General features: G+C 40.7%; 1 protein-coding gene across 6 annotated transcripts in view; it reads right to left on the bottom strand.

Annotated features, from left to right (window-relative positions):
• LOC137300495 (astrotactin-2-like) overlaps positions 1 to 12,960 on the bottom strand; it is a 1,223,335-nt gene that overhangs the window by 469,520 nt on the left and 740,855 nt on the right. For all 6 annotated transcript variants that reach the window (XM_067969577.1, XM_067969574.1, XM_067969575.1 and 3 more), the window contains 2 exons: positions 12,441 to 12,545; positions 2,048 to 2,227 (listed from right to left, as the gene is read on the bottom strand). In XM_067969577.1, the coding sequence (XP_067825678.1) occupies positions 2,048 to 2,227; positions 12,441 to 12,545 (285 nt within the window). The remainder of the gene's footprint in view (positions 1 to 2,047; positions 2,228 to 12,440; positions 12,546 to 12,960) is intronic.

Below are 12,960 nucleotides of genomic sequence, written 5' to 3'. Positions count from 1 at the left end.
GCTTCTAACCAACTAGTTAAGAAAAATTCTCTGATCCCCATTCATACCCTATCTGTTAGTCATGGGACTGGTTATGTCGGTAACACATAGCACACAAGACAGGGGTGCTCTTAACCACATCCAAATGTAATAATCCAAAATCTGGGGCAATGCGACCAAAGTCTGCCATTGTCTCAGTGGCCAAACAGCCATTGCTCCCCTGAACTATTTAGGATAGTCTGCAAGCTGTGTTGTAAGACATGTTATCACTGTAGACTTTCTACTGTGAATGTAACTTGACAAAGAACAACTGGGGATCAAAAGGTTTTCTGTTGGTTTTAAAGAACTAAAAGATTGGGGAACAGAAATGTAAATGGTTGGGATGTTGACCTTGGCACTCTGGTCTTTGAGTTAGAAGGTCATGCCAGAGGTTCAGACTAGAAACTTGAGCACGTAATCCAGGCTAACCCTTTCGTGCAGTACTGAGGGAGTGCTGCACTGTCAGAGGTACTGCTTTTTGGATGAGATATTAAACCTACTCCTGAGGTGGATGTAAAAGATGCGATGGTACTATTTGAAGAAGAGCAAGGGAGTTTCTGGTGTCCTGGTCAATATCTCTCAACCAACATCACTAAAAGTGATTATCTGGTCATTTATCTCAGGACCTTGTGTGCAAATTGGCTGCTGGGTTTTCGTACATTACAACAGTGACTACACTTTGAAAGTACTTCATTGGCTGTTAAGTGCTTTGAGATCTCCTAAGGTTGAGAAAGCCAATATACAAATGAAAGTTCTTTCTTAAAGAAACAAAATCACACAATGAACGAAAGGAGAGAAATAAAACTAGTTCAGATAGCCACACCATCATTTATTGCTTTTAACTGACTATCAGCAGATTTGCCCTGGTCCAAAAACCTAAGAAAAATGTTATGTTCTGCTTAAAATAAAACTGATCCACACCCAGGTCTAAGAGAAATTGCAGGTTCTAAACAACTTCTAACGAATACAAGGATAATACTCCAGTCTCAGGTAATGCACGTAGATAAATACACCTATGATGAAGGGGTGATCCCAAAAAGCTGCAATTTTGAGTACAGTTCCAAAAAAAGGGGACAGCACTGGGGATGGGAGAGAAGTACTTTTAGTTAAACTCTCCCCTCTCTCAGACAATATCTAACAAAAGTAAAACAAAATTTCAAAAAATATCTCTTCTGGGGTGGGAATAGTATTTGCATCTGTCAGTAAAACTACAGCCTCATGAGAAGGGAAGACCTGCTCCCTCTGGATGCCTGCCAATTAAAATGAGTGGGAATTGACAATCTCCTAGATCCTCGATATCCCGGCGTTGTAACTAAACTGAAAAGTTCAGTGGTAGATCAGGGCTCGAGTCTGCGCTGACACTTAATATTTCATTTGGGTTTGTAGACTGGTGAAGTGGCACATCTGCAGTGACAGCTGTGTGGACATTTGTTCTTTGTGGATCAATTGATTGGGCAAGGTATAGGTAGCAGGGGGCCTTAAGCTTTAATCCCAGCAGGATTTACTCAACCATTCATCCTTCTGAGGCAGATGTGTACCACATTTTAGAATGCTGGAGGAGAGAGTCCCCAGGGACTGTGTCGAGTGTTTGCCATGAATATTTTCTTCAACAACTTGCATTTGTATAGCGCCTTTAACGTAATAAAATATCCCAAGGCGCTTTAAAGGAGCGTTATCAGACAAAATTTGACACCAAGCCACATAAAGAGGTATCAGGACAGGTGACCAAAAGCTTGGTCAAAGAGATAGGTTTTAAGGAGCGTCTTTAAGGAGAGAGAGGTTGTGAGGAGGAGAGGTTTAGGGAGGGAATTCCAGAGCTTAGTGCCCAGACGGCTGACACTTCTGGCTGTTGCCAACAGAAATGGAGAACAACACTGCCTCTAGCTACTATCTAGGAGCAATTCTCTTTATTCTTTGGCGTGTGGTCAAGTAAGATTACTTCAGATTAAAAGTACTTGAATCCTTCCCTCGAATATTGTTCTCCTTATGGAAATCAAAATGGACGAAAAAAGTCAATTTTTGATCCTACCTTTCTGATACTGGAGCCAAAGTTGTTGCTGGACCTTCTTGCTGGGGAAGTGTATTTTGCATGTGAGCTCCGAGCCATAGAGAGCCTCAGCAATATAATGACTGCCGTACTGCTGGATGATGGAAATCAGGTCCTCTCTGCTGCTCTCTCCCTTCAGCATTTTCAGCACATTAGAGAAACCTGAGCAGTGAAAGAAAGTACACATTTACAAGCTGAAAACCTGGCAGTTCTTTCACATGCAAAAATTGTAATGTAAGTAAAAACTTTGAAGTAGGAGATTAGCCAAGTTCCTCCCCTCACCCTACATAGCACCGTTATATAATCTGCTCCAAACAGAGATGAGAAGGAATAAAATTTGGCAAATATTTGGGAGTTTCATTCTATCTACTCTTAGAATCATAGAAATTAACGGCACAGAAGGAGGCCATTCGGCCCATCATGTCTGTGCCGGCCGAAAATGAGCCACCCAGCCTAATCCCACTTTCCAGCACTTGGTCTGTAGCCTTGTTGGTTACGACACTTCAAATGCAGATCCAAGTACTTATTAAATGCGATGAGGGTTTCTGCCTCTACCACCCTTTCAGCCAGTGAGTTCCAGACGCCTACCACTCTGTGGGTGAAAAGATTCTCCTCAGCTCGCCTCTAATCCTCCTACCAATTACTTTAAATCTATGCCCCCTAGTTATTGACCTCTCCGCTAAGGGAAATAAGTCCTTCATATCCACTCTATCTAGGCCCCTCATAATTTTATACACTTCAATAAATCTCCCCTCAGCCTCCTCTGTTACAAACAAAACAACCCCAGCCTATCCAATCTTTCCTCATAGCTAAAATTCTCCAGTCCTGGCAACATCCTCATAAATCTCCTCTCCACCCTCTCTAGTGCAATCACATCTTTCCTGTGGTGAACAGAACTATATGCAATACTCAAGTTGTGACCTAACCAATGTTTTATACAGCTCCAACGTAACCTCCCTATTCTATGCCTCGACTAATAAAGGAAAGTATCCCATATGCCTTCTTAGCCACCTTATCTACCTGTCCTGCTCCCTTCAGAGATCTGTGGACATGCACTCCAAGGTCCCTCTGTTCCTCTACACCTCTCAGTATCCTCCCTTGTTTGCCCTCCCCAAATGCATTACCTCACACTTCTCCGGATTGAATTCCATTTGCCACTTTTCTGCCCACCTGACCAGTCCATTGATATCTTCCTGCAGTCTACAGCTTTCCTCCTCATTATCATTTTGTATCATCTGCAAACTTCTTAAACATGCTCCCTACATTTAAGTCTAAATCATTAATATATACCACAAAAAGCAAGAGACCTAGTACTGAGCCTTGTGGAACCCCACTGGAAACAGCCTTCCAGTCACAAAAACACCCATCGACCATTATCCTTTGCTTCCTGCCATTGAGCCAATTTTGGATCCAACTTGCCACTTTCCCTTAGATCCCATGGGCTTTTACTTTTCAGACCAGTCTGCCATGTGGGACCTTGTCAAAAGCCATGCTAAAATTCATGTAGACTACATCAAATGCGCTACCCTCATCGACCCTCCTTGTTACCTCCTCAAAAAATTCAATCAAGTTAGTCAGACACGACCCTTCCCTTAACAAACCCATGCTGACTGTCCTTGATTAATCCATGTCTTTCTAAATGATGATTAATACTTCTTCAATGATATTTGCTCCTTGCTTCCACAGTAGCTGGTTTAGCAAGAGGGTAGCTGAGCCGTATAGACCAGGGTAGTATACCATGTCCAATCCCAGTCAACTACTCTTAGCTAGGGCCATTATTGGGATGTCACAATTGGGCTCAGAGCCTCTGGGTTAAGGAAGGGAAATTTTGGGTTAGAATTCCCAATCCTGATCATTAATCAGCAATCCCTAGTGGAAATGTGCATGTGTGGGGGTTATGTGAGGACAGGATTTCATGAAGACTGGGTTGGGCTCAGCTGTGATAATCCTTCAATCAAATAATCTGCCAGCACTCACTATCGAGACTTACAAATGATTCATGGCCACTTGGATGGCGACCCAGCAAGCAGTCAATGCCTTCAAGAGGAGAAAGGAGAAAGTGATGGAGAGGGTGCTACATTCAATGGATGCTATAAATGATGCTGCTCCTGCATGCTCTCCCATCACTAGATATTTGAGGGTAAAATATTGAACTGCTACACACTTCCGTGTTGCACATCTAGTAAAACCTAACCAGAGTACTGTGCAGTCTGAGTGATTCAAAACCACTGGTGTGAATTCAAATACAAAGTATGTTTGTAGTCTTATTCGTGTTTTGCTAATCGGTACTTAAGTTGGGAGAGGAAAAAATACAAGTGTATAATTACTGAAGAAAGTAAAAGAATTGCTAAGTTTAGGCCATATGCAGGGTAATTAAAAGAACGGATGCCATATGTAAGCATTGGAGTGAAATCATTAAAAAGTTTAATGTTAATTGTGGGTTTTTTTCTTATTGCATCAGCCTCAGCCAAAAGTAATAATGTGGGGGCTGGGGATGAAAAATCTTGGGCCCTATGATGGATAGTTTGAGTGAAACTGTGCACGTGCACTTTCAACAGAAAGCAATAATGAAACTGTTTGAGGATGGGTCCTATCCAAAAATAGGTTCATGAAAATTGACAAGAATAAGTATAAACAGATTTTTGCTTATTAAGGTTATTAAAAGCCAATTATTAAAAACTCATGCAGGATTTAAAAAGGAGCACTTGACTCCAGATCAGACCTGAAGTTTGCCATATTTATGAAGGGCAAGATTTCACAGTATCATTAAATAAGCGAGAGGTTACATAGTAATGTGTGAGAGAGAGAAAGATGGATCTGCTCACTAGGTCACTCAAGGACCAACCCATAATAAAATGGCTTCCAGCAGCACAATCACTAAAAAACTGATGGTTGGGGCACTGGACAGAACCGTGGTTAATATATGATGTTAGCTTTTAACATTGATCATACTGTATATGGTAAGAATATGGTACTCGTTTAAAGTTGAGGAAAAATAACCCTTTCCTTTATTTACTGTATTATATTATGGTTAAGTGCCTCCTCTGTAGGGACTCCTTACACACAAAAGCACTGCTCCAGGTACCCAATACTGTTCTACATTGAATGCTGAAAAATAGTGATAAAGTCTATGCATTACTAAAGCATTGTTGTGCTCACAGCTGCAAAGCAGACTGAATTTTTTTTTGATGAGGGGCATAGTTTGTCCATTTTTGCAAATAATTGTATGTTTGGTACATAAGTGTTTCCACCATTTTGTTAGGTCGGAAACGAAAATGAAAAATACGCACTCTTTGACAAAACGGAAAAATAGAGATCCTTATTAACAAACCATTCTTTCTGTGCCGTGTAACTAATCCCACTGCAGGATGTCTTTACATGATGATATAATAAATGTCAAATCCAAACCACAAGAACAAGTGACCGGTAAAATGTGCAACATTCCTGGTGACCTTTTTTCCTGGAATGAGGCAGCTTTCATGTCTGTCCAAAGTTTCAGCCCTACCCCATTAAAATAAATGGAGCATCTCCAGGATGGAGAGGACCGTTCTTTATCAGCAACATTACTGGAGTGGCTCAGCTGGAAAGAGATGGCCTCCATTGGGGTGGAACATTTCCGAGACTTTCCTTTCTCTTAAATTGAGCATTTCATGATCCATTTCAAACCAATTTGCAGAGATATGTAATCCATCAGTTTGGATCAGTTGGGCTTCATGGCCTTTTCCAGCTTTAAAAATGCTTCTGCACTCTTTTTCTCCTAAATTTATACATGGGCTGCTCTGAAATTAACTTCAATACAACCTCATGATACCTGGCTCCCAATGGAAAATTAATTTACAAATTTATGATCAGTTTATGTTGCAGATCAATGCTGTAGTAATTAACAGACCTTATTCTTAGGATAAGGGGTCAGCCATTTAAGACTGAGATTTCTTCACTCAGAGGGTTGTGAATATTTGGAATTCTCTACCTTCAGAGGGCTGAGGATGCTGAGTTGTTGAATATGTTCAAGGCTGAGATAGATGGATTTTTGGGAATCAAGGGATATGGGGATCGGGCGGGAAAGTGGAGTTGAGGTTGAAGATCAGCCATGATCTTATTGAATGGCGAAGCAGGCTCAAGAGGCTCTATGGCCTACTCCTGCTCCTATTTCTTATGTTCTTATTATAATGATTTGAAATTGTAAGTTAAACTTCACTAGTTTTTAATGTTCGTTCAGCTTCAATTGATTTGAAAATAATTATGAACCATGCTTCTAAACAACAGAATAATTTGGGTAGTGAATATTCTACATTGAGATTTTGGGACCAATTTTTATCATGTCGTTAATGCCCTGGGTGCACCACATTCATGGGATGTAATGCAACAGAAAAAGGAGAAGGGCCCAGTGCTAGCTGCATCTGGTGGCCCTGAGTGGTGACTGCAGGAAGCTCTCGGCTGAAATGGAAATAAAGTAAAAGTGAAATAACAAAACATAAAAGGAAGAAGTGAAAATTGGGAATTTAGACAGGAGGAATTTTCTGAGGATGCACTGGCTAGCGTATGTTCTCAGAACATTACCCCGCTGTGCAAAAGTGTGTAATTGTTTCTCAAATTGTTTTTTTAAACTTATTAATTTCATTATAACAACAACTTGAATTTATATAGTGCCTTTAACATAGTAAAATGTCCTAAGGCGCTTCACAGGAGTGTTATCAAACAAAATTTGACACTGAGCCACATAAGGCAATATTAGGACAGGTGACCAAAAGCTTGGTCAAAGAGGTAAGTTTTAAGAAGCATCTTAAAGCGGGAGAGAGAAGTAGAGGCAGAGAGGTTTTGGGCTGGTTTTTCAGTGCTTAGGGCCTGGGCAACTGAAGGTACAGCCGCCAATGGTGGAGCAATTAAAATTGGGGATGCGCAAGAGGCAAGAATTGGAGGAGCACAGAGATCTCGGAGGGTTGTAGGGCTGGAGGAGGTTACAGAGATAGGGAAGGGTGAGGCCATAGAGAGATTTGAAAACAAGGATGAGAATTTTAAAATTGAGGCATTCATGGACCGGGAGCTAATGTTGGTCAGCCAGCACAGGGATGGTGTTGTGAACGGGATTTGGTGCGAGTTAGGATACGGGCTGCAGCGTTTAGATGAGCTCAAGTTTATGGAGGATGGAAGATGGGAGGCCGGCCAGGATAGCATTGGAATAGTCAAGTCTAGAGGTAACAAAGGCATGGATGAGGGTTTCAGCAGCAGATGAGCTGAGGCAGGGTGGAGTCAGGCGATGTTCGTGGAAGTCGGCCGTCTTGGTGATGGGGCAGATATGTGATCGGAAGCTCATCTCAGGGTCAAAAAGGACGCCAAGGTTACGAACCTTGCTTCAGCCGCAGACAGTGGCCAGGGAGAGAGATAGAATCGGTGGCTAGGGAAGGGAGTTTGTGGTGGGGACCAAAGACAATGACTTCGATCTTCCCAGTATTTAGTTGGAGGAAATCTTTGCTCAGTGGGACAAGCAGTGTGGCAAATCACAGACATCAGAGGGTTCGAGGGAGGTGGTGGTGAGGTAGAGCTGGGTGTCATCAGCACACATGTGGAACCTAACATTGTGTTTTCGGATGACGTCTCTGAAAGGCAGCATGTAGATGAGAAATAGGAGGGGGCCGAGGGTAGAACTTTGGGAGTCTCCAGAGGTAACAGTGCGGGAGCAGGAAGAGAAGTCATTGGAGATGATTCTCTGGCTACGACTGGATAAGAATGGAACCAGGTGAGCGCAGTCCCACGCAGCTGGACGATGAAGGAGCGGCGTTGCAGGAGGATGGTGTGGTCAACCATGTCAAAGGCTACAGACAAGTCGAGAAGGATGAAGAGGGATAGTTTACCACAGTCACAATTACATAGGATGTCATTTGTGATTTTGATAAGGGCCGTTTCAGTACTGTGGTAGAGCTAATATTATGGTAATAAAAGATGACTAGCTTTATGAATGTAACATTAGTATTTGTTTTAGTGTCAAGCAGGTGAAATTGCGACTATAATGAAAAATCAGATAATCCTCATTTTCCTCTGTAATTGATGACCCACTAACCAAATCACATTTCCTGAAATGACATGTTTCGAAGCAGTGTATTCCCATGATTTTATTAGCGGGTTATTAATTACGGAAGAAAGAAACATTAACCCATTTTTTTCAATAAAGAGAAGAATCTTGACCCTCAGAGTATATGAGGTTGCATACTTTTAAAAATATCCGGCCCAGGGAGATCAGAATTTCCCAGGGTCTGTCAGCAGTCTGAGGGATAAACTAATCAGGTCAATTTTTAACACGTTTTAAATGGTTTTTTTTCTGTAAATCATGGATAGATTTCTTTGCATTTAAATGTGGAGAATTGTTCCATAATGCTTCTTTGATTTGCGCACAGGATGTGATGAAGTTTCATGGAATCATAGAGGATAGAAGGAGGCCAATCGGCCCATTTGTACCTGTGCCGCATCTTTGAAACAGCTATCCAGTTGGTCCCACTCCCCTGCTCTTTCCCCATAGCCCTACAAACATTTCCTTTTCAAATAAATCCAATTCCCTTTTGAAAGTTACTATTGAATCTGCTTCCACCACCGTTTCGAGCAGTGAATTCCAGATCATAACAACTTGCAGCGTAAAAAAAAATTCTCCTCATCTCCCCTCTGGATCTTTTGCCAATCATCTTAAATCTGTGTCCTCTGGTTACCGACCCTTATGCCACTGGAAATCCTTATTTACTCTATCAAAATCTTTCATAACTTTGAACAACTCAATAAATCTCCCCTTAAATCTCTGCTCTAAGGAGAACAATCCCAGCTTCTCTACTCTCTCCACATAACTGAAGTCCCTCATCCCTGGTATCATTCTAGTAAATCTCCTCTGTACCCTCTCCAAGTTTATTGAACTGCGGAGTACATTTCTGCTGAGGTCAGCTATTCAAGCCTTACAAATAGCGATGCCAATTGGACCACAACAATTGTATTCCATAAAATATTTGATCAGCCACATTTGTACTTTTTCTTGTAACTTTCATCTTACTCTTAATCACATATTCAGCTTGATAAGACAGTTCACTCCACTCAAAAATTGTTCTAATCTTTCATCCCACTTGAGGCTTACCAATTTTGTAATCACGGTCTCCAGCTCAGCATTAGTGCTTTAAAGGCGTGTTTAAATTTTCATTACATGAGCAATAAAAACTCAGCTAGTTAAACTTTCAAAAACATTATCATATCAGTAACTGTCCATAAATTCAAAATAATAAAAGAAATTGCACTTCATTCACCTGAACAAGTTTAATAGAATTCTTACAACATTAAAGTAATAGTTGTTGTAAGTGCTTAATTGATGCAGCTGATTTCATAACTTTAGAGTTATTCAGCACGGATAGAGGCCCTTCGGCCCATCGTGTAAAAAACAGGACCATTCCATTACACCAGGTAATCGAGATTCACTATACTTCGGGGTAGAATTTCTATGGAGGTTCCCCAATCTCCCGGAGTAACTTTGACATGAACCCCAGGGGAACGACATAAGTGGCCGTTCACACTGTTTCTCCGGGATTTACGATACATTTACATTGTATGATCGGGAGTTCATATCTGTGGCAGATCAGTTTGAGACATTGTTTAAAGTGGAACCACTCCATGTTTTATCCTGCATATAATTTGCACAAATTAATTCCACTGATTAATCTTTATAAATATATATTTTTAAAAATTCCTTTGATCTGTGATTTATATCTGCACTCTCTATATTAGCGATGGATAAAAGCAATTTTTCTGAATGAGGTATAACTGCTGTAGAACAGATCGATTTGTCCAACATTGTGTCGGATGTTTTCTCAGAGTACAATAACAATGAAGATTATTGTGATGAAATGGAAGAAAAATGAAAACTACACTGAGCTAAAATGATGAAGCATCTTATTGACTAAAATAGCAACCCCAACTTCTTTTTATTTCCCTTTCTGTCCCTGATTTGACTCTAATTCACCCACCTTCTCCGTTGTTTCTTTCTCAATCTTTAAATCTTATCAGTTAAGGAGATTAATCAGTGGAATTAATTTGTGCAAATTATATGCAGGATAAAACATGGAGTGGTTCCACTTTAAACAATGTCTCAAACTGATCCGCCACAGATATGAACTCCCGATCATACAATGTAAATGTATCGTAAATCCCGGAGAAACAGTGTGAACGGCCACTTATGTCGTTCCCCTGGGGTTCATGTCAAAGTTACTCCGGGAGATTGGGGAACCTCCATAGAAATTCTACCCCGAAGTATAGTGAATCTCGATTACCTGGTGTAATGGAACGGTCCTGTTTTTCTGTGCCCCACTCCAACCCCCACCCAGCTTAGTGGCTAATCAAAAATCCCCAATATTTAATCGTACATAATGAGTTTTAACTTCCATTTGATCTATTTAGGTGACCTAAGCAAGTTCCTAGCATGTGTAGATAAAAGTTTAAAAATGAGAAATTCTTGAAAAAAATGTTGGCCACCTAAACCGCCCTCCCGGAACCAAAACCCTGACCCAAAGCTAACATCAGAGCCGCATGCATAGTAAATTCTACCAGAAATAGGATATCCAGATAATACATACTTATCCTGCTGAATCCACAACCCAGTGTGTCTGAAAGATCAATTAAAAATTTTCAATTGCATTTTCAGTCGTTAGTTCAAAATTGAGCCCTGATATCAGAAAGATTCTTGCGAATAATTGAGAGTGGATAATTGAGGTTCTCCTGTAATTAGTGCAGATAAGCTCAGGCAGCAAAGCAAGAGGGAACTGAGTTCTGAAGGGCAAATTTAGAATAAACAGATAGAATAGGTTGCCAGGATGGGCGATTGAGGCCAGGATGCAGGACTCATTCAAGAAATAATTATATATTGTAATAGGAAAACATCGGTAAAATGAGATCTAATGGATTGAAAAGCCTTCTTCAACCAAACTGGTATTGTGAAAAACAAACTTCAGACTTCCATCACATGAATCTATGGAATTGTTGGGCGATGAAGGTGAAAATTCTTCTTGCTGATAAATTTGATGAAAAAGTTGGCACGAGTACAAGAAAGAACTTCCACTTGTATATTCAGCAATCTTTTTAGTAAAGGTATTGTCCGGAGAATTCCACTCCCATGATGTTTTATCAGATCCTAAATTGTTGGCATCTACCCAGTATCTTGCTGAAAGGGGTTTCATGGAAGGTTGAACTTTGGGGCTATGTTCAATTCAAGCTTTAATTAAAAATGAGTAATTATCAAAATTATGAGCATTCTACTACCATTAATTAAAATGGTTGATCTAAGCTCAATGATCCAAAAAATATTCAAATACTACAGACATTTTTTATTCATTCTCAGGATGTAGGCATAGCTGGCAGGGCCGGCATTTATTGTCCATCCCTAGTTGCCCTGAGGAGTAGATGTTGGGCCTTCTTCTTGAACGGCGTAGCGATTTGAAACAGCTGAGTGGCTTAATAAGTTACTTAAGAGGGCAGTTAAGAGTCAACCACGTCAAGAAACATGAGAAATATTATCATGCAATACATCAGTGTTGATAAATTTTTTTTTAAACATGGAACTGCTCATTAAAAGCACTCTAAACAATTGAAATTCTTAAGGAGTTTGAATATTTGTTCCATGGTGCTTTGGCTCACTTTAGCCAACCAAATACATCAGAATTTCCTGAGTTATGCTATGATTAAGCTCTATGTGATTGCATTGGCCACATTTAGGGGAATATTTTCAGCTGCATTCTCTACAGAAGAGTCCAACAGATCAGGGGTCCCAAATTGCAGACCATAGGCCTCTGAGCTCTGGCAATCGAACCTTCGAAGCCCAGGCTTGTACTTCTATGTGTCACTCAGTGGTTTGTCCTGTTTGGATTTTGTGGGCCTAGAGAATATTGGAAAGGACTATTCACAGCACTGTTGCCTCATTTGAGGAATCCTATATCAGAATATCAAGATCGGTTACTGCCAGCAACTTGAAATATATGCAAATTAATGGAATCATGGATTACACCCACATGAATGCACCTAAGCAGAACACCAAAGTAAAAAGCTCAGACACTCCTGCAGTAGATTATGTGATGTTTGTTTGTAGCCCATTTCTCCTTCACCTGTGGCCCTTGGCACACTTAGTACTCTATTGGCTCCTGTCCTCTGAACTCTCTGCCTAGTTCTTTCTAGCTTGTCACTTCTACCCTGCTTTCAAAATCTTCCTCAAAATCCGGATCTTTGACTCTGCCTTCAGCCCTTCATTCTTGTGAATTTTGTACAGTTAAAAACTCTTCATGCTACGCTAGCGGCACCTAACTCATTTGAATCATTGCATTCATATTCAACAGAGTTCTTCATTTATTTGTATTTTTTTTACCTGCAGATTGGGTTGTTGCACTGAGCTTAACCTTGTACAGATTGCTTCTAACCCTCCACTCCTGCACCATGGGATAGCCAGTTGCTTCGTTGTATTTGGCATTACCTAGAAAAGAAACCAAGTTGGTTTTTACTAATTTTTAAGTCAAAGCACAATAAAATTTGTTAGAGTGTCATTCATGTTCGAGTGTTGTGACATGGTATGCTGGCTTCCAATGAGCTGTGTGGTTTGAGTGTTGTGACATGGCATGTTGGCTTCCCATGAATTGTGTTGTTTGAGTGTTGTGACATGGCATGTTGGCTTCCCATGAATTGTGTTGTTTGAGTGTTGTGACATGGCATGTTGGCTTCCCATGAATTGTGTGGTTTGAGTGTTGTGACATGGCATGTTGGCTTCCAATGAGTTGTGTGGTTTGAGTGTTGTGACATGGCATGTTGGCTTCCAATGAGCTGCACCACAAAGTGGTAGGAAAGAGGTTTGCTGCTCCAATTCTCGACATGAGTTTCCAATCACAGCAGGA

Source organism: Heptranchias perlo, chromosome 31, assembly GCF_035084215.1.
Source record: "Heptranchias perlo isolate sHepPer1 chromosome 31, sHepPer1.hap1, whole genome shotgun sequence".
NCBI classification, from domain to species: domain Eukaryota; kingdom Metazoa; phylum Chordata; class Chondrichthyes; order Hexanchiformes; family Hexanchidae; genus Heptranchias; species Heptranchias perlo.
The sequence above is the reverse complement of the archived record's forward strand: the minus strand, read 5'-3'. Positions and strand labels throughout refer to the sequence as shown.